This window comes from Nyctereutes procyonoides, unplaced genomic scaffold, assembly GCF_905146905.1.
Source record: "Nyctereutes procyonoides isolate TBG_1078 unplaced genomic scaffold, NYPRO_anot_genome, whole genome shotgun sequence".
Taxonomy (NCBI): domain Eukaryota; kingdom Metazoa; phylum Chordata; class Mammalia; order Carnivora; family Canidae; genus Nyctereutes; species Nyctereutes procyonoides.
In genome coordinates, this window is record NW_026575131.1 from 51,742,754 (window position 1) to 51,767,331 (window position 24,578).

A 24,578-nucleotide genomic window follows, 5' to 3' on the forward strand; every position below is an offset into this window, starting at 1 on the left:
GATGAATCACTGAACTCTACCTCTAAAAGGAATAACATACTATATGTTAATTGAATTTCAATAAAATAAAGTTTAAAGTTAAAAAAAGAAAAAATGAAATGGACATATGATGGGGGTGCTTGGGTGGCTCAGTGGCTAAATGTCTGACTTCTGCTCAGGTCATGATCTCAGAGTCCTAGGATCAAGCCCTGCAACTGGGGCTCCCTGCTCAGTGGGGAGTCTGCTTCTTCCTCTGCCTTTGCCCCCATCCCTCTTATGCTCTTTCTCACACGTGTGCTCTCTCTCTTTCAAATACATAAATAAAAATTAAAAAGAAAATAAATGGGTATATAATGAAAAATATAACAATTAGGATCACCTGGGCGGCTCAGTTGGTGAAGCATCTCCCTTCAGCTCAGGTCATGATCCTAGGGTCCTGGGATGGAGCCCAGTGTCAGGCTCCCTTCTCCTCGGGGAGCCTGCTTCTCCCTCTCCCTTTGGTCCTATCCCTGTTTGTGCACAAGTGTGTGCTCTCTCTCTCTCTCTCTCATGAATAAAATCTTTTTAAAAATATAGCAATTAAAATAAATTACATAATAAAATGTATTCGATAAAAAATTAGTATAAATAATGAAGCGTATATGGGAAATATTTTTGAATTCCATAAAGTATACATTATTAGAAAATTTTAATTATATTTTGAGTCATTAACAAGGCATAATCCATAATAAAATTTACAGGTTTTTATTTTTATTCTGGATTATTCAAACAAAAACAAAAACCCATAGAGATAAATGAAGGGTGGTACCCACCAATCAATAGCATAAAATTCACACACATCACCATCTTCATTTTAAGTGGTTTTTTAAAAATATTTTTTTAAGTTTTATTTAAGTACCCTCTACACCCCAGGTGAGGCCTGAACTCATGACCTTGAGATCAAGTCTCATGTTCTACTGAGCCAGCTAGGTGTCTCTCATTCTAGTGTTTTTATTGCAATAAATGATCCAAGTATACACATTATGTATTTGAACAATCTTGATTCTTTTCTTTCCCTGGGGGAATCACTACATGAACTTCATACACATTATTCCCTAGAAATTTTTACTAAAATTAGTATTATTGTTAATATAATAACATAAACAACTACATTATTTTCAACTTTGAAAACCTTATATAAACAACTATATAGGATATTTATATTTGAAATATATTTATATTTGAAATTGGTATATAATTTATCTTTTCTTTATTATGATATATTTAGTCCCATTTTATTTATTTATTTATTTATTTATTTATTTATTTATTTATTTATTTATATTTATTTATTTAAAAATATTTATTCGAGAGAGAGAAAGGCAGCAACACAGGCAGAGGGAGAAGTAGGTTCCATGCAGGGAGCCTAATATGGGACTTGATCCAGGGACTCCAGGATCACAGCCTGAGCTGAAGGCAGGCACTCAACCACTGAGCCACCCAGGCATCCCTAGTCCCATTTTACTAATTTCAATTACCAGAGAGTAATCCACTGTATTGTTATGTCATGATTTATTCCTCCATTCCCTAACTGGTAGGTATTATAGTTAATGCCTTTTATCCTATGTATGTTTATGAAGATATGTGCATTATAAAGCCATGTATAGGGGATACCATCACATTTGAGAGGAAGTCGTTTTAGGAAGGGAAGAACGAAAGCAGAGGATACAAAAATGGTGATTTCTGTATGCATTTTTTAAAGTAGGCCCCACGCTCAGAGTGGAGCCCCACATAGGGCTTGAACTCACAGCCATGAGATCAAGACCTGAGCTGAGATCAAGAGTCAGATGCTCAACCAACTGAGCCACCCAGGCACCCCTATTTTGTTAATTTATAAAAAAGACCTGACCTTTGTGTTTTTTAAAAAATATTTTATTTAAATTCAATTTGCCAACATATAGTATAACACCCTGTGCTCATCCTATCAAGGGAAGACCTAAACTTTGTATAGTAGAAGTCAACATTTGTTGATTCTGGAGTGAGCTGAAGGATGTCTTTTAATTTATTATTATTATTAATTTATTATTATTATATAAAATCATTTTTAAAAAGATTTTATTTATTTGAGAGAGAGCATGGGGGGGAGGGGTAGAGGGACAGGGACAAGCAGACTCCCTATGAGCATGGAACCTGATGCAGCACTTGATCCCAGGGCCTTGGGATCATGACCTGAGCTGAAGGCAGACACTTAACCGTCTGAGCCACCCAGGTACCCCAAAATCATTGTTAATCTTACAGAGAAACAGGTATGCTAAGAAGGCAGTCTTCTAGATCTCTCTGTGCCTCCACTTTCTACCCCAGCATCCTTAAGCAAGCTACAGGGATAATATACTCTTTTGCTCAGTGGCGTATTGAGAACCAGGAATGCAAATAATAGAAAAGCTCACCCAAACCCCTCCCCATGACCACCACAAAAATTCAAGTAAATTACAGAATGTTTTATAACAGTGATCTTGTTTGAGAAGGGGAAGATTTCTGCTGAAGAGAATAACTGGGTTCTGCCATTTTTTAAGAGAGATTAGGAGACCAGCTGATTGAAACCAGGGTCAGTATCAGTACAAACCTACTTGGGAACTTGTCAACAGGAAGACAAGCTGGACTGCACGGGACACTCAGTTCTCATCATTTTATGCATGCATACTCCTCACTGCTTTCCCTGGGTGAATCTGCAGCAAAATACCTGCCTCTCTTACAGAAGCATTAACTAAGGGACTTTAAATTACCTGGCTGGCATCAGTGTAGAATGATATCCCCTGGATATTGAAGACAGAAGGTCTGTCTCAGAAAGGGCAGGGAACACCAAGTGAGACATTGGGCTTGTGGTCAAGAAAGGTCATTCCAGGATGGAGCCCTAGGTGTGCTTCTTCTTGACTAGTAAGGGCTGTTTGTTGAATGAGGTTGTCACAGGCTGACTCTACAGTCTCTCTCTCTATCCCTGGGGAATCAATATCCAAAGCTCCTCATTAGACACATGTGGTTAGTATCATTCTTATCCCAGACTGTGCAAGTCCTCAAAGACCAACATAATAGAAGAGAGGAATTCATGATGTCTAATCCCTCACCATGTGTGGCCAGGTGTACACCAGGCAGTCCTCTCCACCTGCTCGTCCTCACTCCCCCTTTCACATACCTTGCACATGTAGACACACATCCTTCTGGAATTGGACTCCAGTCTTCAGTTTTTAGATATAGGCAAAGGCATCTCAATCTAATTAGTGATATCAGGAAACCAGATTTTATTTTTATTTTTTTAAGATTTATTTATTTATTTATTTATTTATTTATTTATTTATTTATTTATGAGAGAGAGAGAGAGAAAGAGAGAGAGGCAGAGACACAGGAGGTACCATGCCGGGAGCCTGACGTGGGACTCGATCCTGGGACTCCAGGATCGCGCCCTGGGCCAAAGGCAGGCACCAAACCGCTGAGCCACCCAGGGATCCCCAGGAAACCAGATTTTAACTTCAAGTTGAAAACACAGTTTATATATGTTGGTGTGAAATATATGTTTATAAATACAGCTAAGCTGTGTAAAGATGCAAACAATCAGTGATGATTTTTTTTTCTGAGAGGCATTGAAGTGCTTCCTGAACATCAATTTTCATTCTGTAGAGTTCATACTGCAGATTTTAATCTATAATCTGTAACAAATCTAACTGTGATCAATATAGATAAGACTTTAGAATTTCATAAACACCATTTCCAATTTCATCACGATGGATTCAGTGTACATTTTTCTTTACATTAGTGGGTCATGGGTTGAAATTATGACACTTCTTTTTTTTTTTAAAAAAAAAAAAGCATTCTGCTGCTCTTTTTTAAAAGCTTTAATTTAAATTCCAGTTAGTTAATGTACAGTATAATGTTAGTTTCAGATGTACAATATAGTGATTCAACACTTTCATACAAAACCCAGGGCTCATCACAAATGCTCTCCTTAATCACTATCACCTATTTCATCCATCTCCCACCCACCTCCCCTCTGGTAATCATTAGTTTATTTTCTATGGTTAAGAGTCTATTTCTTGGGATCCCTGGGTGGCGCAGCGGTTTGGCGCCTGCCTTTGGCCCAGGGCGCGATCCTGGAGACCTGGGATCGAGTCCCGCGTCGGGCTCCCGGTGCATGGAGCCTGCTTCTCCCTCTGCCTGTGTCTCTGCCTCTCTCTCTCTCTGTGACTATCATAAATAAATAAAAATTAAAAAAAATAAAAAAGAGTCTATTTCTTGGTTTGCCTCTCTCTCTTTTTTTCCCCTTTGCTCATTTGTTTTTGTTAAATTCTGTGTATGAGTGCAATCATATGGTATTTGTCTTTCTCTGACTGACTTATTTCACTTAGCGTGATACTCTCTAGCTCCATTTCTGTCGTTGCAAATAGCAAGATTTCATGCTTTTTTCTTTTTTAATAGAGTTATAATAAATTTCAGTGTCACTGGCAAAGCAATAGTATGCTGGTTCATCCATATTCTCAGTAAAATGAATGAAATTTCAGCCCTAATTTAATAGATGAAGATGGTGCTCAATGTTAATAATTATAAACTTCATCATTAGTGAATGCAACATGTCTACTAAAAGAAAGTGAAGGAAGTATAGAATTCTATAGCCTTTATGCAAAATTAATATTTCAAACATTGAAACATTGCCTGATCAAATTTTGTTGAATTAATGCTATTTGACAGGAAGGATTGGACAAATTCACTGATTTATCTTCTCTTTTACCCATGTAAAAGAGAGTACCCATGTACTTCTGCCATTCAAATCCTTCCCCAAATCTGTACAGAATTGTTGTGAATGTTGCTAATATCACAACCTACAGAGCTTCATGGCCTTCAGGCAATCACCTCTTATTTCAATAATATTGGTCAGAAATGATGAGAGTTCTTCCCAGAGCATCATGTAGATCCCCAGAGCAGATGTTTAAATTATGAGTCATGCCATTTCAAGTGTCAGAAGTGCTTATGGCTAGTGTATTATTTTTCTAAAACTGAGATGAGGGAGGGCCTGGGTGGCTTAGTCAGTTACGCATCTGACTTTTGCTCAGGTCATGATCTCAGGGTCTGGGACTGAGCTCCACGTTAGACTCGCACTCAGTGGGGAGGCTGCTTATCCCACTCCCTCTGCATCTCTTCCTCTCCCCACTTGTGCTCTCTTGCCCTCTCAAATAAATAAATAAGATCTTAAAAAAATAAAAACTAAATTGAGCTAGAATTTACCTAATGTAAAATTAAACACTAACTATTTTTTAAATTAAAGTATAGTTGACATACAATGTTACCTTGGTTTTGGGTGTACAGCATAGGGATTTGACAAATCTGTACATTGTGCTGTGCTCACCTCAAGTGTAACTATCATCTGTCACCATGCAATGCTAATTTAGTATCATTCTCAAGGCTGTAACTTTCATCCCCATAACTTATTCATCCCATTACTGGAAACTATACCACCCACTCCCCTTTACTCATTTTGCCTATCCCCTCATTCTCTCCCTTCTGACAACCATCAGTTCTCTGTATTTATGGGTCTGTTTCTGCTTTTTGGTTTTTTTATTCATTTGTTTTTTTAGATTCCACATGTAAGTGAAATCACAAAACATTAACCATTTTTAAGTGTTCAGTTCAGTGGAATTTATTACATTCATGGTGTTTTGCAACTATGACTATGACTTGTTTTCAAATGTTTTCCATCATCCCAAATAGAAACTCTGTAACCATCAAGTGAGCACTCCTTCTAGCTCCTGGTAATCTCTAACCTACTTTCTGTCGCTGTGAATCATACAATGTATGTCTTTTAGTGTCTGGCTTCTCTCTCTCTCTCTCTCTCTTTTTGCATTGGATTTATTTAATTAAGGAGACTAGAATTGATCTTTTAATAATCTCGATTCTTTCAATCCATGAACATGGTATAATCTTTACCTTTATTTAGGTCTTATTTAATTTTTCCTAGAACATGTAGTTTTTTCTTTTTAATTTCAGTATAGTTAACATACAGTGTTATTTTAGATTTAGGTGTACGACATAGTGATTCAACATTTTTTAAAGACTTATTTATTTTAGAGAGAGAGAGAGCGCACGAGCACAAGGGAGATATGAAGCAGACTCCATGCTGAGCTTGGAACATGATGTGTGGCTGTCTTACAACCTTGAAATTGCAACTTGAGCCAAAACCAAGAGGCAGACATTTATCTGGCTGTGCCACCCAGCACCTGGTGATTCAACAGTTTTATGCATTATTCAGTGCTCATCATGGTAAGTGTACTTTTCATCCTTATCACCTATTTCATTCATTGCCACCCCCTCTGGTGTGCTTCAGTTTGTTCTCAACAGTTAAGAGTCTATTTCTTGGTTTATCACTCTCTCTCCTTTAAAAAAAAAAAACTTTGTTTCTTAAATTTCACATATGAGTGAAACCATAGGATATTTATATTTCTCTGACTTATTTTGCTTAGGATTATACCCTCTAGCTCTATCCATGTTGTTGCAAATGGCAAGATTTTGTTCTTTTTTATGATTGAATAATATTCCATTGTGTATATATATACATACATGCATATATTATATATATAATATATATACCAACATTGTGTGTGTGTGTGTGTGTGTGTGTGTGTATATATATATATATATATATATATATATATATATATATATACCACTTCTTCCTTGTCCATTCATCTATCCATGGACACTTGGGCTACTTCGATAATTTGGCTATTGTAAACAATGCTACTATAAATATAAACATAGAGGTGCATGTATCCCTTTGAATTAGTGGTTTTGTATTTTTGGGGTAAATATCCAGTAGTGTAATTACTAGGTAGTTCTATTTTTAACTTTCTTTTTATTGGAGTTCAATTTGCCAACATATAGCATAACACCCAGTGCTCAGTGCCCCCCTCAGTGCCCGTCACCCAGTCACCCCCACTCCCTGCCCACCTCCCTTTCCACCACCCCTTGTTCGTTTCCCAGAGTTAGGAGTCTTTCATGTTCTGTCTCCCTTTGATATTTCCCAATTATTTTTTCTCCTTTCCCCTTTATTCCCTTTCACTAATTTTTATATTCCCCAAATGAATGAGACCATATAATGTTTGTCCTTTTCCAATTGACTTATTTCTCTCAGCATAATACCCTCCAATTCCATCCACGTTGAAGCAAATAGTGCGTGTTTGTCGTTTCTAATGGCTGAGGAATATTCCATTGCATACATAGACCACATCTTCTTTATCCATTCATCTTTTTTTTTTTTAAAGCATTCTTTTTTTTTTTTTTTTATTTACGATTGTCATACAGAGAGAGAGAGAGGCAGAGACACAGGCAGAGGGAGAAGCAGGCTCCATGCACCGGGAGCCTGATGTGGGATTCGATCCCGGGTCTCCAGGATCGCGCCCTGGGCCAAAGGCAGGCGCCAAACCGCTGCGCCACCCAGGGATCCCTCCATTCATCTTTTGATGGACACCGAGGCTCCTTCCACAGTTTGGCTATTGTGGACATTGCTGCTATAAACATTGGGGTGCAGGTGTCCTGGCATTTCACTGCATCTGTATCATTGAGGTAAATCCCCAGCAGTGCAATTGCTGGATCATAGGGCAGATCTATTTTTAACTCTTTGAGGAACCTCCACACATAGCTTATTTCACTTAGCATAATGTTTTCAAGGTCCATCCATGTTATAGCAGATACCAGAACTCAATTCCTTTTATGACTAGTATTTCATTATAGGTATATACACCACTGGACTGTCTTGTGGATTAAAGGGTGCCTAGTAGCATCCTGCCTTCTACTTGGCAGATGCCAGGAGCACTCCCCTCAATTGTGACAACTAAAACTGTTCCAAAACACTGCCAAATATCTTCTGGGGGACAAAATTATCCTGGTTGAAAACCACTATCTTAGCCTCTTTCTGCCTCAATCAGCTAGGGAAATATACATTCAGGAATGACATTCAGGGATGCCTGGTGGCTCAATGGTTGAGTGTCTGCCTTTGGCTCAGGTTGTGATCCCAGGGTCCTTGGATTGAGTCCCACATCAGGCTCCCCACAGAGAATCTGCTTCTTCCTTTGCCTATGTTTCTGCCTCTCTGTCTCTCTGTCTCTCATGAATAAATACATAAAATCTTTAAAAAAGGAATGACATTTATATTTAAACAATGGAAAAACCATTATTAAGGCCTAGTTGACAATTTCAAGATGGTACTCCACTGAGGTCATGATGTCTACCCAAGGCTGATACTCAGGTAAACTCCTATTCCAGGTATAGAATTCCTATTAAATGGGGCTTTCAGGGACAGAGGTTCTTCCTTCTTGTAAATGGGCAACAGTCACTCACTTACTGATCATATCCTAGAGTTCAGTGTCAGAAGGTATCCACCCTTACTTATCTCATTCCACATGCCTTAGATGTACCTGCAGTCACATACTGCAGCAGAGCAGGTTTTGTCCCAGCAGAGAGCAGATAAACTCCTTCTGTGTGTGTGTACACAATTCTCCACAGTATAGTCTGATTAAATTGTGTGTCTAATGGAATATCATTTTCTTCTAAGGAAAAGAAAAAATATATGTAGTCATTTAATAAAAAATATATATTTATTATATAAATTTATATATTTTTATATAATATATAGCAGTTAATAAAGTATATATTTATTATATAGATTTATAATATTATATATTATATTATGTATACTATATAAAATATAATATATTATATAAAATATATAAATTTATATAATAAATATATTTTTTCTTAACTGACTACATGTGTGTGTGTGTATATATATATATATGCGTATATATGTGTGTGTGTATATATAAATGAGGTCAGATTAGACAGATTGAGGCCGTAGGCAAGAAGGATCAAATGGACTTTCCCTTTCTGAATGTCAATAAGAAACACTAAGGCAGTCAACCACAGCAAACTTCCACAAAACAAAAACTTTGTTTTTTTGAATCTCATAAGAGGCAGGGTTCCCATCCTGCTCATGCTTTTTTCACTTTTTATTTTGAAATATTTTTAGACTCACATAAATGTTGCAAAAATAGCACCAAGATCTTGGTGTACACTTCCTAGAGCTCCCTTTGATGGTGATGTAATCTTTCATAATTTTAGTACATTACCCAAACTAGGAAACAGACCCGAGAGCAATACTATTAACTAAAACTATATGCCTTACTGGGATTTAACCAGAGTTCCTTTTTGGGAACACAGAAAAGACAGACTTCATGCATTCACACTGAAATCAGATGGAAGCCTTTGTCTGATCAAAGTCTCAGTTCAGTAAAAGAGGACATAGCCATTCTTGAAATTATGAATAATTTATCTATTTCCAGTCTCAACATGTGCCAGCTTGTATTCATTAAAGAAAATCACTCCAGGACACCCCTTTGTACATTAATCCACATGCATGCATGCATGTCTTTTCTTTCTCAGTTCCCAAATACTCCAGCTCTCAGACTTGCTGTGCTTTTGAACCTCCTGTGGTGCTTTTGAAATTCCAATGTATAAGACTCATACTAGACCAATTAAATGAAAATCTCTGGAGGCCAGGTTTTCAAAATTCTTCAATGATCCCAAACTGCAGCCAAAGTTAAGAATCACGGCTTTCAGAGATTCTGCAATAAAAAAAGGACTCAAATTGACAGGATCCCAAGCTAACAATAAGCTGCAGTAGGAGACAGACTCCCCACTGAATTTCACATCAAGGCTAATTTTAATTTGTGCTGTTCAGGCTGAAGGGGTCTCTTCTCTCCTGCCCTCTAGGCTGTCTTGAACAGCTGTCAAATAAAGAGGTAAAGGATCTATACCCTAAAAACTACAGAACACTTCTGAAAGAAATTGAGGAAGACACAAAGAGATGGAAAAATATTCCATGCTCATGGATTCGAAGAATTAATATTGTGAAAATGTCAATGTTACCCAGGGCAATTTATATACTTAATGCAGTCCCTATCAAAATACCATGGACTTTCTTCAGAGAGTTGAAACAAATCATCTTAAGATTTGTGTGGAATCAGAAAAGACCCCGAATAGCCAGGGGAATAATAAAAAAGAAAACCAGAGCTGGGGGCATCACAATGCCAGATTTCAGGTTGTACTGCAAAGCTGCGGTCATCAAGACAGTGTGGTACTGGCACAAAAACAGACACATAGATCAATGGAACAGAATAGAGAATCCAGAAGTGGACCCTCAACTTTATGGTCAACTAATATTCGACAAAGCAGGAAAGACTATCCACTGGAAAAAAGACAGTCTCTTCAATAAATGGTGCTGGGAAAATTGGACAGCCACTTGGAGAAGAATGAAACTAGACCATTCTCTTACACCATACACAAAGATAAACTCAAAATGGATGAAAGATCTAAATGTGAGACAAGATTCCATCAAAATCCTAGAGGAGAACACAGGCAACCCTCTTTTTGAGCTTGGCCACAGCAACTTCTTGCAAGACACATCCATAAAGGCAAGAGAAACAAAAGCAAAAATGAATTATTGGGACTTCATCAAGATAAGAAGCTTTTGCACAGCAAAAGAAACAGTCCACAAAACCAAAAAACAAACTACAGAATGGGAGAAGATATTTGCAAATGACCTATCAGATAAAGGGCTAGTTTCCAAGATCTATAAAGAACTTATTAAACTCAACAGCAAAGAAACAAACAATCCAATCATGAAATGGGCAAAAGACATGAACAGAAATCTCACAGAGGAAGACATGGATATGGCCAACAAGCATATGAGAAAATGCTCCACATCACTTGCCATCAGGGAAATACAAATAAAAACCACAATGAGATCCCACCTCACACCACTGAGAATGGGGAAAATTAACAAGGCAGGAAACAACAAATGTTGGAGAGGATGTGGAGAAAGGGGAACCCTCTTACACTGTTGGTGGGAATGTGAACTGGTGCAGCCACTCTGGAAAACTGTGTGGAGGTTCCTCTAAGAGTTAAAAATAGATCTGCCCTACGACCTAGCAATTGCACTGCTGGAGATTTACCCCAAAGATACAGATACAGTGAAACCCCTGGACACCTGCACCCCAATGTTTATAGCAGCAATGTCCACAATAGCTAAACTGTGGAAGGAGCCTTGGTGTCCATTGAAAGATGGATGGATAAAGAAGATGTGGTTCATGTATACAATGGAATATTACTCAGCCATTAGAAGCCACAAATACCCACTATTTGCTTCAACGTGGAGGGACCTGGAGGGTATTATGCTGAGTGAAATAAGTCAATTGGAAAAGGACAAACATTATATGGTCTCATTCATTTGGGGAATATAAAAATTAGTGAAAGGGAATAAAGGGAAAGGCGAGAAAATGAGTGGGAAATATCAGTGAAGGTGACGAAACATGAGAGATACCTAACTCTGGGAAATGAACTAGGGGTGGTGGAAGGGGAAGTGGGCAGAGGGTTGGGGTGACCGGGTGTTGGGCACTGAGGGGGGCACTTGATGGGATGAGCACTGGGTGTTATGCTATATGTTGGCAAATTGAACTCCAATAAAAAAAATTAAAAAAAAAAAAAAGAGGCTAGAGAAAGATGACAACCAGGGGGCACTTGTGAGCTAATGTCAGGAAAAAAATTCCACGTTCACATCATTTTAAAGAAAACAAATGGAACAAAAAAAAAATCTCTAAATGAAAACACACACCAGTTTCTACATGGAAAGACTCAATATCATAAAGTTTCAGTACTTTCCAAATAATTCTAAAAGTTAATGTAATTGTGAAATTATACCAACTCAGGTTAGAAGATAACTAAAAATCCTAAAATGTACTTGCAAGAGTAAAAAGATAGGAATTCCAAGAATATTTTAGGGAAGCTGAATAATAGATATGCTTAAGCAACTGTCAAAATAAAGTAAAAAGAATGTTTAAAAAATGATGTGGTACTGATCACAGGAATATGTAGACCAAAAGAGTTAAATAGAAAACCTAGAATATACTTCAAAATTGTACCTGAAAGAATCAAGTGATTTTCTATAGGCTTAGATTGTACACTTGAAAATGAAATCAAAGCCCTTGTTCGAAATGAAGGGCTGCTATGTTGAGTTTTGTTTCCTTTGTGCATTTATTTTCTCTAGAGAAATAGACACATGAATAAATTATCATCATCACCATCATAAGTGTTATTGTTATCCCAGCTAACCTGTATTTAGTGCTTCCTAGTTGTGTCAGAAATACTTATAAGCACATTGTATGTATTGTATCATTTAATGGACATAATAACTTTATGAGGTTGATACAATTATTTGCCGCAATTTACAGATAAAGATACCGGGATTTAAAAAGTAGCGGTAAATCCCCATAGAAAGTGATGGTGAGGCCAGGATGCTAACACAGGTAATCTGGTATCAGAGCACAGGTTCTTAATAATTGAACACCTGGGTTGCTCAGTGGTGAGCATCTGCTTTTGGCTCAGGTTGGGATCCCAGGGTCCTGGGACTGATCCCTGCATCAGGCTCCCTGCAGGGAGCCTGCTTCTCCCTCTGCCTATGTCTCTGCCTCTCTCTCTGTATCTCTCATGAATAAAAAAATAAAATCTTAAAAAAAAGAATTGAACCATAACTTCACATGTACATATATGCTTATATTTTTAAATATTCTTAAGCAGTGGGCCAAAGTCATGACATAGATGCCCTAAAACAGCAGTGCCAATTTTCTTTTGGAAGTGATCATTTTATTTTCCTTATACCTAAATGTTTTAAAAAAATTAGAAAAAAATATGTAGGGATCCCTGGGTGGCGCAGCGGTTTGGCGCCTGCCTTTGGCCCAGGGCGCGATCCTGGAGACCCGGGATCGAATCCCACGTCGGGCTCCCGGTGCATGGAGCCTGCTTCTCCCTCTGCCTGTGTCTCTGCCCCTCTCTCTCTCTCTGTGTGTGACTATCATAAATAAATAAAAATTTAAAAAAAAAAAAAAGAAAAAGAAAAAAATATGTAGTAAACATTACTTTTATAGCCACATAAAAGTACTTTTTTAAAAAAAAATGATTTTATTTATTTATTCATGAGAGACACACAGAGAGAGAGAGAGAGGCAGGATCCCAACCCATTTCAGCACTGTACTGACCCCTCTGACCTGAATCTCCAGGTGGGCTCCCACAGACTCAGCTTCCAAGCTTGCCCCAGCACTAGGCCAGCCCTAAGCTCCCAACTGGCCCCAGCATCTGGCTGAACCGTGTGGCCTTAGGCTCCAAGTGAGTTCCCATGAACTCAAACTCTGGTCTTTCCCACTACCAGGCTGGCCCCAGGGCCCCCAGCCTCCAGGTCAGCTACCACAGACCCAAGCACCAAACCCACTTCAGTGGTCTCTGAACCCATGAACCCAGGATCCAGGACCAGTCATATAGGCACAAGCCCTAGGCCCAACCCAGTGAAGCCAGGTTGGTCCCTGTGTTTACAAGCACCAGATCTGCCCACTCGGCAACCCAGGTACCAGACTGCCTGCTCAAGAACTCCAGCAATAAGCATGTAAAAAAAGCCAGTTTTATTGGCCAAAAATGGTGGAATGTTGGCAATTTCATATGACTCAGTCTAGTACTATGTTTTCTACTTTTGTCTATGGTTGGGTGATTTCCATAATTAAAGGGTTTTAAAAACTGGAACTTAATGTAGCAGTTGGTTCCATGGATGTTTATTGAGTGGACCCATGACCTGATAATCTGGCAGTGACCTCATAAAACTGAATTCCTAAAAATGCAAAAGTAGAGCCTCCCAATAATGCCACCCTAGGACCGATACTCGGAGCAAAGATCTGGCTGCAGACCCATTCAGCCCGCCTCTCTGTGTGTGTGTGCCCATCAGGTGAGATTCTATTTGCTCCAGTAGCAGAAGTGGAAGGAAGCTATGGTGTCTTTCCAGAGAGTTGCCCTCTTGAGGGTAAGTGGGGCTGGAAGCAGCCTTTGTTTCTTGGTGTGACCTCACTGGGTGAATGTAGGGAGATGTTTCTTGGTTCTTGAGCTGATGAGGAACACTAGCTTCAAAGAAGAGTGAGGACTACCTCAAGGAGAAGCCCTTGGCCTTGGGGAGACAGAGTTAGGAGGCTAGGAGAGTTTGTTCTCTAAGGAGAGGGCACAGAGCACATTGGGAAACCTACAATTTGCACCAAGTTGCCTCCTAAAGACCTCAAATAGTCAATAGAGGCTTCCTACTGCTATGTCTCAGCCCCTGTAGGAAACAACTATTCGGGGAATAGAAGTGAAATTGGACAATTTGTCTAACAAGGAGCCTTGGGAATTGACTTCTTATTGGCCCAGAAATTGTAAATATTCCCTCTGTTCTTACAATTCATCCCCACCCTAGCTTTTCTTTGGGCCAGGTGGATACCTACCTGTGCCTCTATGAGGGATCCTTGGTCTCAAAGACATAGCTTCATCATTCTTGTCATGTCCTAGAAGCAGAGCCAGCATCTTTATTGGCCATCGCCAGGGAGGAAACTGAGCCAAGTTTGCTTCAGTGATGTCAAGAAGAGGAAAGGTAGCCCAGTAAATGGGCTTGAGGGACAAGGAGAGCGAGCAAGAGAGAACCTCGATGAATGTTGGTAAAGTGAGTAGGTGGCAGTCTTTGTATTGCCAAAAACACTGGGAGATTTTGCTTGGCTGAGCTCAGCACCATTTCCCAGCTCAGAATCGAAGGACCACACCCATCCATCTAGCTCAAACTAGTGCAGCTAGAATGCTACCAATCACTTTCTAAAGCCAATGATTTAGGACGCAGCTCTTAGTATCTGGACCTGCTTTTCCAAGCCCCCTTGAGCACCTCAAAACACAAAGGCATTCCCTCCAAGACACATGTATTATTCCAATCATTGAGTCCCTGAAGCCCTTGGATTTCATGATCTTTTCAGGCTGAGAGGCCCTACAAACAAGTCCAGGGATTCATCTAGGATAGGATTTGGGTTTACTTGAGTAGAGCCTAACCGAGAAGAAGGGAAAACATGAGTCTCCCAGTTTGTAAGACTTAAAGCGTTTCCAAGAGCTTTGAAGGACATAGGATGACAGAGTAAGTGAGGGATAGCTTAGGTGTGCAGAAGAATATGAGATGAGGACATTGATTCAGTTAGTAATTTAACTTAAAAGGTATTTGCTGGTTCCTTTTGGTGTTAAAAATATCAGTCTTTTAGCCAAATTATGATACCACTCATGGTAGGATGTTGGCAGTGCTATAGAGGGGCGTAATCTCTGATCTGATGTCAAAACAGAGTAAGGTACGTTTGGGTGACTCTGTCCATTGGGCATCTGTCTTTGGCTCAGTTTGTGATCCTGAGGTCCTGGGATCGACTCTTGCATCAGGCTCCCTGCTCGGTGTGGAGTCTGTTTCTCCCTCTGCCTGCACTCCCCCTGCTTGTGCTCTCTCTCTGACAACGAAACAAAACAAACCACAGAGTAAGAAACCACCTTTGACAGGGGGCTCTGTAGGGGTAAAATTTGGTGGATGATAGCAAGTGGGCCAGGGAACTCCAGGAAAAGAGAATGCAGAAGGACAGCATGGCTCAGTGGAAAGGCTGTGAGCTTTGGACTCAGGAAGAACAAAGTTCACCTCTAAGAGCTGTGGGAGCTACACATCCTTTCTCCTCTTTGGGTTTCAATGATCACGTCTGTAAAAAGGGATCATGACCCGTTCCTCATGGTTTGTTGCTGTGACAATACATCATGCATATAAAGTATCTATTGTGGTGCTTGGTACATATTAGGAATTTATTAAATAACTTGAAATGTGAAGGAGCATGGAGACAGAAATAGGCAGGAAGGATGATATTTTAGAGATTGGCATGTCGTCCCACAAAGCTGGTGAAAAACATCATTTTAGGAGGGCAGTAGTAAATAAAGTGAGAAGTATGGATTTGCATGGGTGTCTGCAGAAGAAGCAGACACTTCTTCCAACTTTATAGACTGACTTTTGTAAGAGAACAATATCATTTGTGTGTGGGGGCAGGCTGGAGCATGCTGTGACCCTGGGTCTAGGGGTGTGGGGTGCAAGTGCAGGGGCTTGTGGTGGTTTGGACAGGGAGGGGTGATGACTGCTGGGACCCACAGCACTGACAACTATGTGGTGGTCCTTGGTGAAGTGTCTGCAGTGGCTGCAAGGATTCTTGGGGTCCTTGGCACTGCCTCCAGATCCTTCGGTTAAGGACCACAGCAGACAGGAGTGGTGGCTGGAGCCAGTGATGTGCACACATTTGGCTGTGGGGACAAGTGCAGTAGGTACCTATGTAATGGTAGGGACTGGTTGCAGACACACGTGTAGTGGTAGGGGCCAGGGTAGGCAGCAAGAGCTGGGGCCAGCTATGGATTCACTGGTGGCTACGGGGGCCCTGGCTGTTGGTGTGTTTTCCCGTGGCTGCATAATTTCCCTATTGGCATTTGCACTGCATAGAGGCTTATGATGAGTATCAGGCCAGAAGCTTACAGGTACACAGCTGGGGGTGGCTAGTCCCAAGGATGCACATGGTTGTGAGAGCAGGGTGGGGATGGGGGTCTAGTCTGGTGCCTTGCACTGGTGCAGCTGCAGAGGACTGAGTTGACTGCAGGGGGGGTTCCTGGGCTCTTGCCAGGGCAGGGAGGGACTCAGGCAGCTGGCTTCTATGAATGGGAATCACTGTGGGGCAAAAGCTGATGAGATCTGCAGGTGGTCCTGACAGCTGTGCTCACCACTGATTCCTTCTTCAGTGGTAAAATCTGGGGATTTATTTGTAAAGCAAATCACTGGGAACTGTAGTCACTTATGCTGTGTGGCTGCTTTTCTTCCTTGTTTTTTTTTTTTTTTTCTGTGTTGATATATCTCAGCTTTGTAGGGTTGGGGTGGGGTAAATCTGAAGCAAGTCCTTTGCGTAGTGCCCCAGAAGACTGGAGAAGCTGGCTGCTTACCTGACTTTCATTCCTGGTAAGGGGATCTTTTCCTTTCCTTTCCTTTTTCCTTTCCTTTCCTTTCCTTTTTCCTTTTTCCTTTTTCTTTTTTCTTTTTTCTTTTTCCTTTTTCCTTTTTCCTTTTTCCTTTCCTTTCCTTTCCTTTCTCCTTTCCTTTCCTTTCCTTTCCTTTCCTTTCCTTTCTCCTTTCCTTTCCTTTCCTTTCCTTTCCTTTCCTTTCCTTTCCTTTCCTTTCTCCTTTCCTTTCCTTTCCTTTCCTTTCCTTTCCTTTCCTTCCTTCCTTTCCTTTCTCTTCTTAAGATTTTATTTATTTGAGAGAGAGAGAGAACTTAAGAGAAAGAGAGCATGAGTGGGGAGAGGGACAGAGGGAGAGGGAGAAGCAGGCTCCCTGCTGAGCAGGGAGCCCAATGTGGGGCTCCATCCCAGTACTCCAGGATCATGACCTGAATGAAGGCAGACGCTTAACTGACTGTGCAACACAGGTCCTCCAGGCGGGGTGTGTGTGTGTGTGTCTTTCTAGCTGGGAGGGTCCTTATTTTTTTAGATATTTTTAAATTGGAGTTTTATTTGCCAACATGCAGTGTAATACCCAGTGCTCATCACATCAAGTGCTCCCCTCAGTGCCCGTCACCCAGTCACCCCAACGCCCTGTCCACCTCCCTTTCCATTACCCCCTGTTCGTTTCCCAGAGTTAGGTGTCTCTCATGTGCTGTCACCTTCACTGATATTTCCCACTCATTTTCTCTCCTTTCCCCTATAATCCCTTTCACTATTTTTTATATTCCCCAAATGAATGAGACCATATAATGTTTGTCCTTTTCCAATTGACTTATATCACTCAGCATAATACCCTCCAGTTCCATCCACGTCGAAGCAAATGGTGGGTATTCATTGTTTCTAATGGCTGAGTAATTCCATTGTATCCATAGACCACATCTTCTTTATCCATCCATCTTCCGATGGACACTGAGGCTCCTTCCACAGTTTGGTTATTGTGGACATTGCTGCTAGAAACATTGGGGTGCAGGTGTCCCAGCATTTCACTGCATCTGTATCTTTGGGGTAAATCCCCAGCAGTGCAATTGCTGGGTCATAGGGCAGATCTATTTTTAACTCTTAGAGGAACCTCCACAGTTTTCCAGAGTGGCTGTACCAGCTCACATTCCCACCAACAGTACAAGAGGCTTCCCCTTTCTCCACATCCTCTCCAACATTTGTTGTTTCCTGCCTTGTTCATTTTCCCCATTCTCACTGGTGTGAGGTGGGATCTCATTGTGGTTTTGATTTGTATTTCCCTGATGGCAAGTGATGCGGAGCATTTTCTCATGTGCTTGTTGGTCATGTGTAAGTCTTCTTTGGTGAAATTTCTGTTCATATCTTTTGCCCATTTCATGATTAGATTGTTTGTTTCTTTGCCGTTGAGTTTAAGAAGTTCTTTATAGATCTTGGATACTAGCCCTTTATCTGACAGGTCATTTGCAAATATCTTCTCCCATTCTGTAGGTTGTCTTTTAGTTTTGTTGACTGTTTCTTTTGCTGTTCAGAAGCTTTTTATCTTGATTAAGTCCCAATAGTTCATTTTTGCTTTTGTATCCCTTGCCTTCGTAGAAATTCCTGTGGCCAATTTCAAAGAGTGTTGCCTGTGTTCTCCTCTTGGATTTTGATGGATTCTTGTCTCGCATTTAGATCTTTCATCCATTTTGAGTCTATCTTTGTGTACGGTGCTTCTTGATGGTGACTTGGGGGATAGGATAGTATGAGCAAAAAGAAGCTTTCTTCTTTTCTGGTGTGATTAATCTCTGGTTTTGTATTCTACTGTGTTGCTAAAACTCTTTGAGTGGATTCTAGAGCTCTCCCAGAGGTTGTTTTTGTTCAAAGATAGCTGTCTAACTGTTGATCTTTGCAGGGGGGTGATAAGGCTGGGTCTTCTGTGTTGCCATTTGGGGCTCTTGCACTTCCTGGCTGATTTAATCAACCTTGGGCAATGTAAAAATATCTTTTAGCTGTAATGGCCATAATCATGACTATAAAAGCTTTCACTGAGATCTATGAGTCTTTCTAGCGAATTAATGAATCTCAGGGGGCTTGGGGACTCCTTGAAACTTGCAATTGATGTCAGACATAGGAATGACCTTGTGGACTGTGTTCTCTTTAATTTCATAGTGTCCCAACTCCTTGCAGGTCCTGTCAGAGCAGTATTCACTAGGATGATGCTAATTCACTGGAAAACACTCATCCTTCCACTTTGACTCTTGGATGGCCACAGGGTCTGTGTATGGAACTGCAGTTGTGCCATGCTCAGTTATTACAGGTAAAAGTTATCAATAGGGTTTTTAAAAAAAGATTTTATTTATTTATTCATGAAAAACACAGAGGCAGAGACAAAGACAGAGGGAGAAGCAGGCTCCCCAGAGGAGCCTGATGTGGGACTCCATCCAGACCAGGATCACGCCCTGAGCCAAAGGCAGATGCTCAGCTGCTGAGCCACCCAGGCATCCCTATCAATAGAATTTTTAAATGATGGGATCTAAAAATCCTGAGGATTGGCTCACTGAATGCATTAGGAAATGGAAGCCAACAGGAAATAAGCTTAGCTTCCATGCAATCACTTAGTTACTGTTATCTGTAACAGCTAAAGTGTAGTTGAAGGACAATATTGGGAAAGATCCTGACTCTGGTCCAAGTTTGGATATGGGACAGAGGGAAATCCATAAACACAGCTGGCAAATCAGATAGATTTGCTGACCAAAGCTCCAAATGGGTCTTGATAGAACACTTACTCTACACTAGGCTTTTCACACTCAATGGCAGATAAAAATGCTCAAGACACTATGGAAGAACTGAATCAGGAGATACTATATCACTGTGGACCAAGGAACACACTTTCATCCTCAGAGTAATAGTTTGGTAGAGAATTGGAGTGAACATTTGAAACAGTGTTGTCTAAAACAAGGAGAGATATAGCAGCATGATGTGTTGGCTTATACACCATCACAAGCATGCTATCACGCTCAACATGAGGAGGCCCAGGAATAGATAGATTCTTCTATTTATCTGGGGGATCTGCGTAGGTAAGTTTTGGGGAGGATAGTGTTATGACTATGCAATTCTTCCTTACATCATCTCAAGTTTATTTTTTCTCCCTGATACAATAATCCCAGGACTTGTGCTACTCTGTGGATGCTGGGTGCAAAGATAATCCCTAATCAAGGAATGGCAACTATACCTTTAAATCTTTATGTCTTTATCTAAATCTCTAAATCTCCATATTTATTGGAGACTGACAATTTAGATTTTGCCTTCACCCCATCTAGCAAAATTAGGGCTAGTAGTGAATGCAGCTATATCACCTAGTAGACCAGATAGCCGCCAGTTCTATACCTATATAACTTTATTCCATGTAGGTGGGAACAGACTGAAGGGGAAGCACTTGGTTAAATATTTCTGACCACCATCTGGGCCAGCAGAGGGACACAACAAAGATGTGCAAGGTTGGGTGAAAAAAAATGATAAATGGGGAAAAGGGAGAATAGTTACTGAGGGTAAAGGCCTACATAGATTAGGCAATTAGGGAAACCCAACATTATACTGTTGCCTTGACACAGGCTCTGAGCAAAAGATGATATTGTTTCTTAGCTCAATTATACCAGATGCTGAGGTCACCTCTGCTTTTGGAACTTGACCAAGTCAGATGGAAGACTGCAACTCTGAGTGGCATTGCTGTAGATGACATTTTGATCATATGATATGATAATGGACTGGATTCACTGTAATGACTGACTGGAACCCTGGTAATGTTCCCTGTGTCTCTGACTTATATATTTCAGTTTGCATCTATTACCATACTGAAATATAGTATAACACTGGCATTGTTGGTAAGATTCTAAAATTGATACTGACAGTTTAATGTATTGGGAAATTGAGTTAAAGCCTCCTTGTTATGTAATAGTAATGGAAAATGACTGGTCTGAGGAAGCTGATTTTAGCTAATTGTCAATGATTTTCTGTGCTAAATGATTCATAAGTTTATCATAATGTATAAATACATGTAGATCAAGTGACAAAAATATGAAAAGGGTTGTAATGACTTTATAGGGTAAATTGGTTGTTTCTTTAAATTTATCCCTATCTACACTGACAGTGACAAGTGTTTGGCATATAATCATGTTGCTGTAAGAGAGCCTTAGCCAAGGATGGTGGATGTTTGTGTGATAAAGAATTTATCCCTGCTCAAAACACTTCTGGGAGGTAATTTCTAAGCCCCTGGAATTTCATATCTGATAAGAGTGTCTTGGTTTGTCTGGAGGTCTTGAGTCACACTAGATGTAATTTGGGGTGGTGATTGACTGTACCAGATAGTCTTAGGGAGGAAATGGCCACAAAAGGTAGTAATAATGTGGTTTCCAGAGGGGATTTGGGTCCTTCTCCAGGAGGACTAGAGCTTGGAGACTGATATGAGTGATGTGGACAGTCATTTGTACTTACATGGTTGAGTCTCAGTGAAAATTCTGAACACCGAGGTTAAGGAGAGCTTCCTTAATTGGCAGTATTTTGTGCATAATGAAAGTGATGCTGTCTCGACTCTGAGGGTAGCGGACATTAGAGGTTCTATATTTGGTATTTTACTGGGTTCCGCCCTATGTGCTTCTTCTATTGGTTGATTTTAATCTGTACCCTTTAGCTGTAACAAACCATTTTTAATTGAAATATAGTTGACATACAATGTTATGTTAGTTTCAGATGCAACGTATAGTGATTCAACAATTCTATACATTATACAGTGCTTGCCACAATAAGTGTAGCTACCACCTGTCACCATACAAAGTTATTAGAATATGATTGATCGCTGTAATAAACTTTAACCATGAGCATAATAGCTCTAACCATGGGTATAGCAGCTGTATGTCTTTTTAGTGAATTCTGAAATTATGAATTTTAGGGGAACCCCTAACCATGGAATTAGTGTCAAAGTGGGGATGGTCTTGTGGACTGTGTTCCTTCTGACTTTGTAGTGGGCAAACTGTCACACTCTGATTCGTAGCATTTGGTGATTTCCATAGTGTGAGTATGATCATAATGATCAATTTTAAGCTACCAATATTTTAACAGAATTTATTAAAGTTTAAGTTTCTACTCTTGTGAAACAATATGAGTCAACTTCAAAACACCTTTCCTGTTCCAGGTAGTATGATGAAAATCTCATTATTCCTGGTATGCCCATTGTACCAAACTAGAAGCTACATACTCTATGTTCATTATTTTAGTGATTTCACAAAGTCTTTTATCATATGTGTTTGACATAGAAGGTACAAAATACTCAATATTCCTATTCTCCTAAAAATCAATGCAAGAATCTTATAATAATTTCATTCTAATTACCTTAATATATTCTGTTATTGTTGCCTATTATTTTAACTCACCTTCATTACACACTTTTTAGAATTATTTCTTCGCAGACTCAGTGTTTTATTTAAATGTTTCCTACATATATACCAATTTCTTAGTAAACCATTGCTTCTCAGACATCACTTACTCTGTCTTGATTCAATTTATTTTAACCTGGAGCATATTCTTCTGTAATTCTTTCAGCAAAGATCCATGCATGATGTACTCTCCCAATCTTTATCTGAAATGGGAATATTCAGGTCAAGTTTCTTTGAATTGAGTCTTCTGTGTTGCTGCAATGTACCAATTGTTCAAGGTACAAAAATATGGAAGCTAGTGTTGTAAATAGCACAGATAAGAAATTGGTTATAAGCTCATCTAAACTTACAGAATCATCTTCATAGCGTTCAGCTAACTTCCCCCTTTCAATACTTCCAGAGGAATCATACCCATGGAATCAAGGAATCAATCCAGCACATCTGAATTTATCCTCCTAGGACTTTCAGAAAATCCAGAGCAGGAGACTCTTCTTTTTGCTTTGTTCCTCTGCATGTATATGGTCATGGCTATGGGAAACCTTTCAATCATCCTGGCCATCAGCTCAGACTCCCACCTTCATACTCCCATGTACTTCTTCCTGGCCAATCTCTCCTTGGTTGATTTTGGTCTGGCTACCAACACAGTCCCCAAGATGCTGGTGAACATCCAAATGAAAAGCAAGTCAATCTCCTATCCCTGCTGCCTGACCCAGATGTACTTTTTCCATTTCTTTGGCATTGTTGATAGTGTCTTAATTGCTGTGATGGCTTATGACCGGTTTGTGGCTATATGTCACCCATTACACTACACCACCATCATGAGCCCACGCCTCTGTGGCCTGCTGGCCGGTAGCCCATGGGTGTTTTCCTACTTTATTTCCCTCACTCATATCCTCTTGATGGTGCGCTTGGTTTTCTGTGGGAACAACAAGATTCCTCACTACTTCTGTGACCTCACTCCTCTTCTCAGGCTTTCTTGCACTGATACATCTGTGAACAAGATCTTTGTGCTCATTGTGGCTGGGATGGTGATAGCCACGCCATTCATCTGCATCCTGGCCTCCTATGCTCGCATCATTGTGGCCATCATGAAGGTCCCTTCTGCAGGGGGCAGGAAGAAAGCCTTTTCCACCTGCAGCTCCCATCTGTCTGTGGTTGCTCTCCTTTATGGGACCACCATTGGGGTCTATTTGTGTCCTTCCTCTGTGCGCACAGCTGTGAAGGAGAAAGCCTCTGCTGTGATGTACACTGCGGTCACCCCCATGCTGAACCCCTTTATCTATAGCCTGAGGAACAGAGATCTGAAGGGGGCCCTGAGGAAGCTTTTTAGTAAAAAAATAATTTCATCTTCCTGACCACAAGGACATCTGGAAACTTCCAGGAAGTAGGATCTCAACATCCAGGGTCTTGGGCAAAAGAAAGGAATTGGACGGTTTGGGAGAGTAGCCACTTGGAATTTTAAATTGTAGAAGTTTAAAAGGAAATCTCAAGATGGTCCTGTTACTATTTTCTCAATTACTGAGACCAGTAGGAGTCCTTTTGGGTATGTTTAATGCTATCTTCCCAGAAGGATCAGTCTGGCCCTACCAGATTGGATCTTTCCTGGTTCAAAATCCATTTAGCTCTCAACAAATATTTATGGAGTTCATATTCTGGGCTTGCTGTAAGTGCTGGCCATGGAGTGGTGAGCAGGAGACACAAGGTCCCCTTATTGTGTGGATTTTGTAGTGGAATATAGGAGAAGACACTGAACACTAATTATAATGGGATGAAATATGCACATGAGGGCAAGGATAGATAGAACAGGAACACCGGACAGAATCTGGAAGGGGGAATCAGGGAAGGTTTCCTAGGAGAGATGATCCTAAACTTCAAAGGATAAGATGATATTTTTCAGGCAAAAATGAGGAGATATAGTATCAGAAAAAGAAAAAACAACAATATGTGAAAAGTTCAGAGAGCAAGAGAAAGAGAGAGAAGGATACGTTTGTGAAGTAAAAAATCCAGCTATGGTGAATGACTTGGGGAATGCCAGGTCAAGGACTTTGGGACCAATTCAAGAGTCTGGCTTTTTTATGAGAACCAGGTGGTTCATTGACTTCCAAGAACAAAGTCAGGGAGCACGTAGGTAAGTCATGACCACCCCCCTCATCTTCACTCCTATTCTATCTTCTGGGGGAGAGGGCGGCATGTGCTAAATAAAAATTGTATAAACACAAGGGAAAAAATTCAGATTGTGTATTAAGGAAATGAAGAACCACCTGATGGTAT

At 40.2% G+C, this 24,578-nt stretch overlaps 1 protein-coding gene across 1 annotated transcript; it reads left to right on the forward strand.

Moving 5' to 3' along the window:
- The first annotated feature begins 22,720 nt into the window (after nt 1-22,720).
- Nucleotides 22,721-23,662, forward strand: LOC129522477 (olfactory receptor 24-like). The gene has a single exon (XM_055344779.1). The coding sequence runs from the start codon at nt 22,721-22,723 to the stop codon at nt 23,660-23,662; it is 942 nt and encodes a 313-aa protein (XP_055200754.1).
- Nucleotides 23,663-24,578: the final 916 nt, after the last annotated feature.

Coding starts and splice junctions, on each gene's coding strand:
- LOC129522477 (XM_055344779.1), top strand. CDS start 22,721: ATGGAATCAAGGAATCAATCCAGCACATCTGAATTTATCCTCCTAGGA.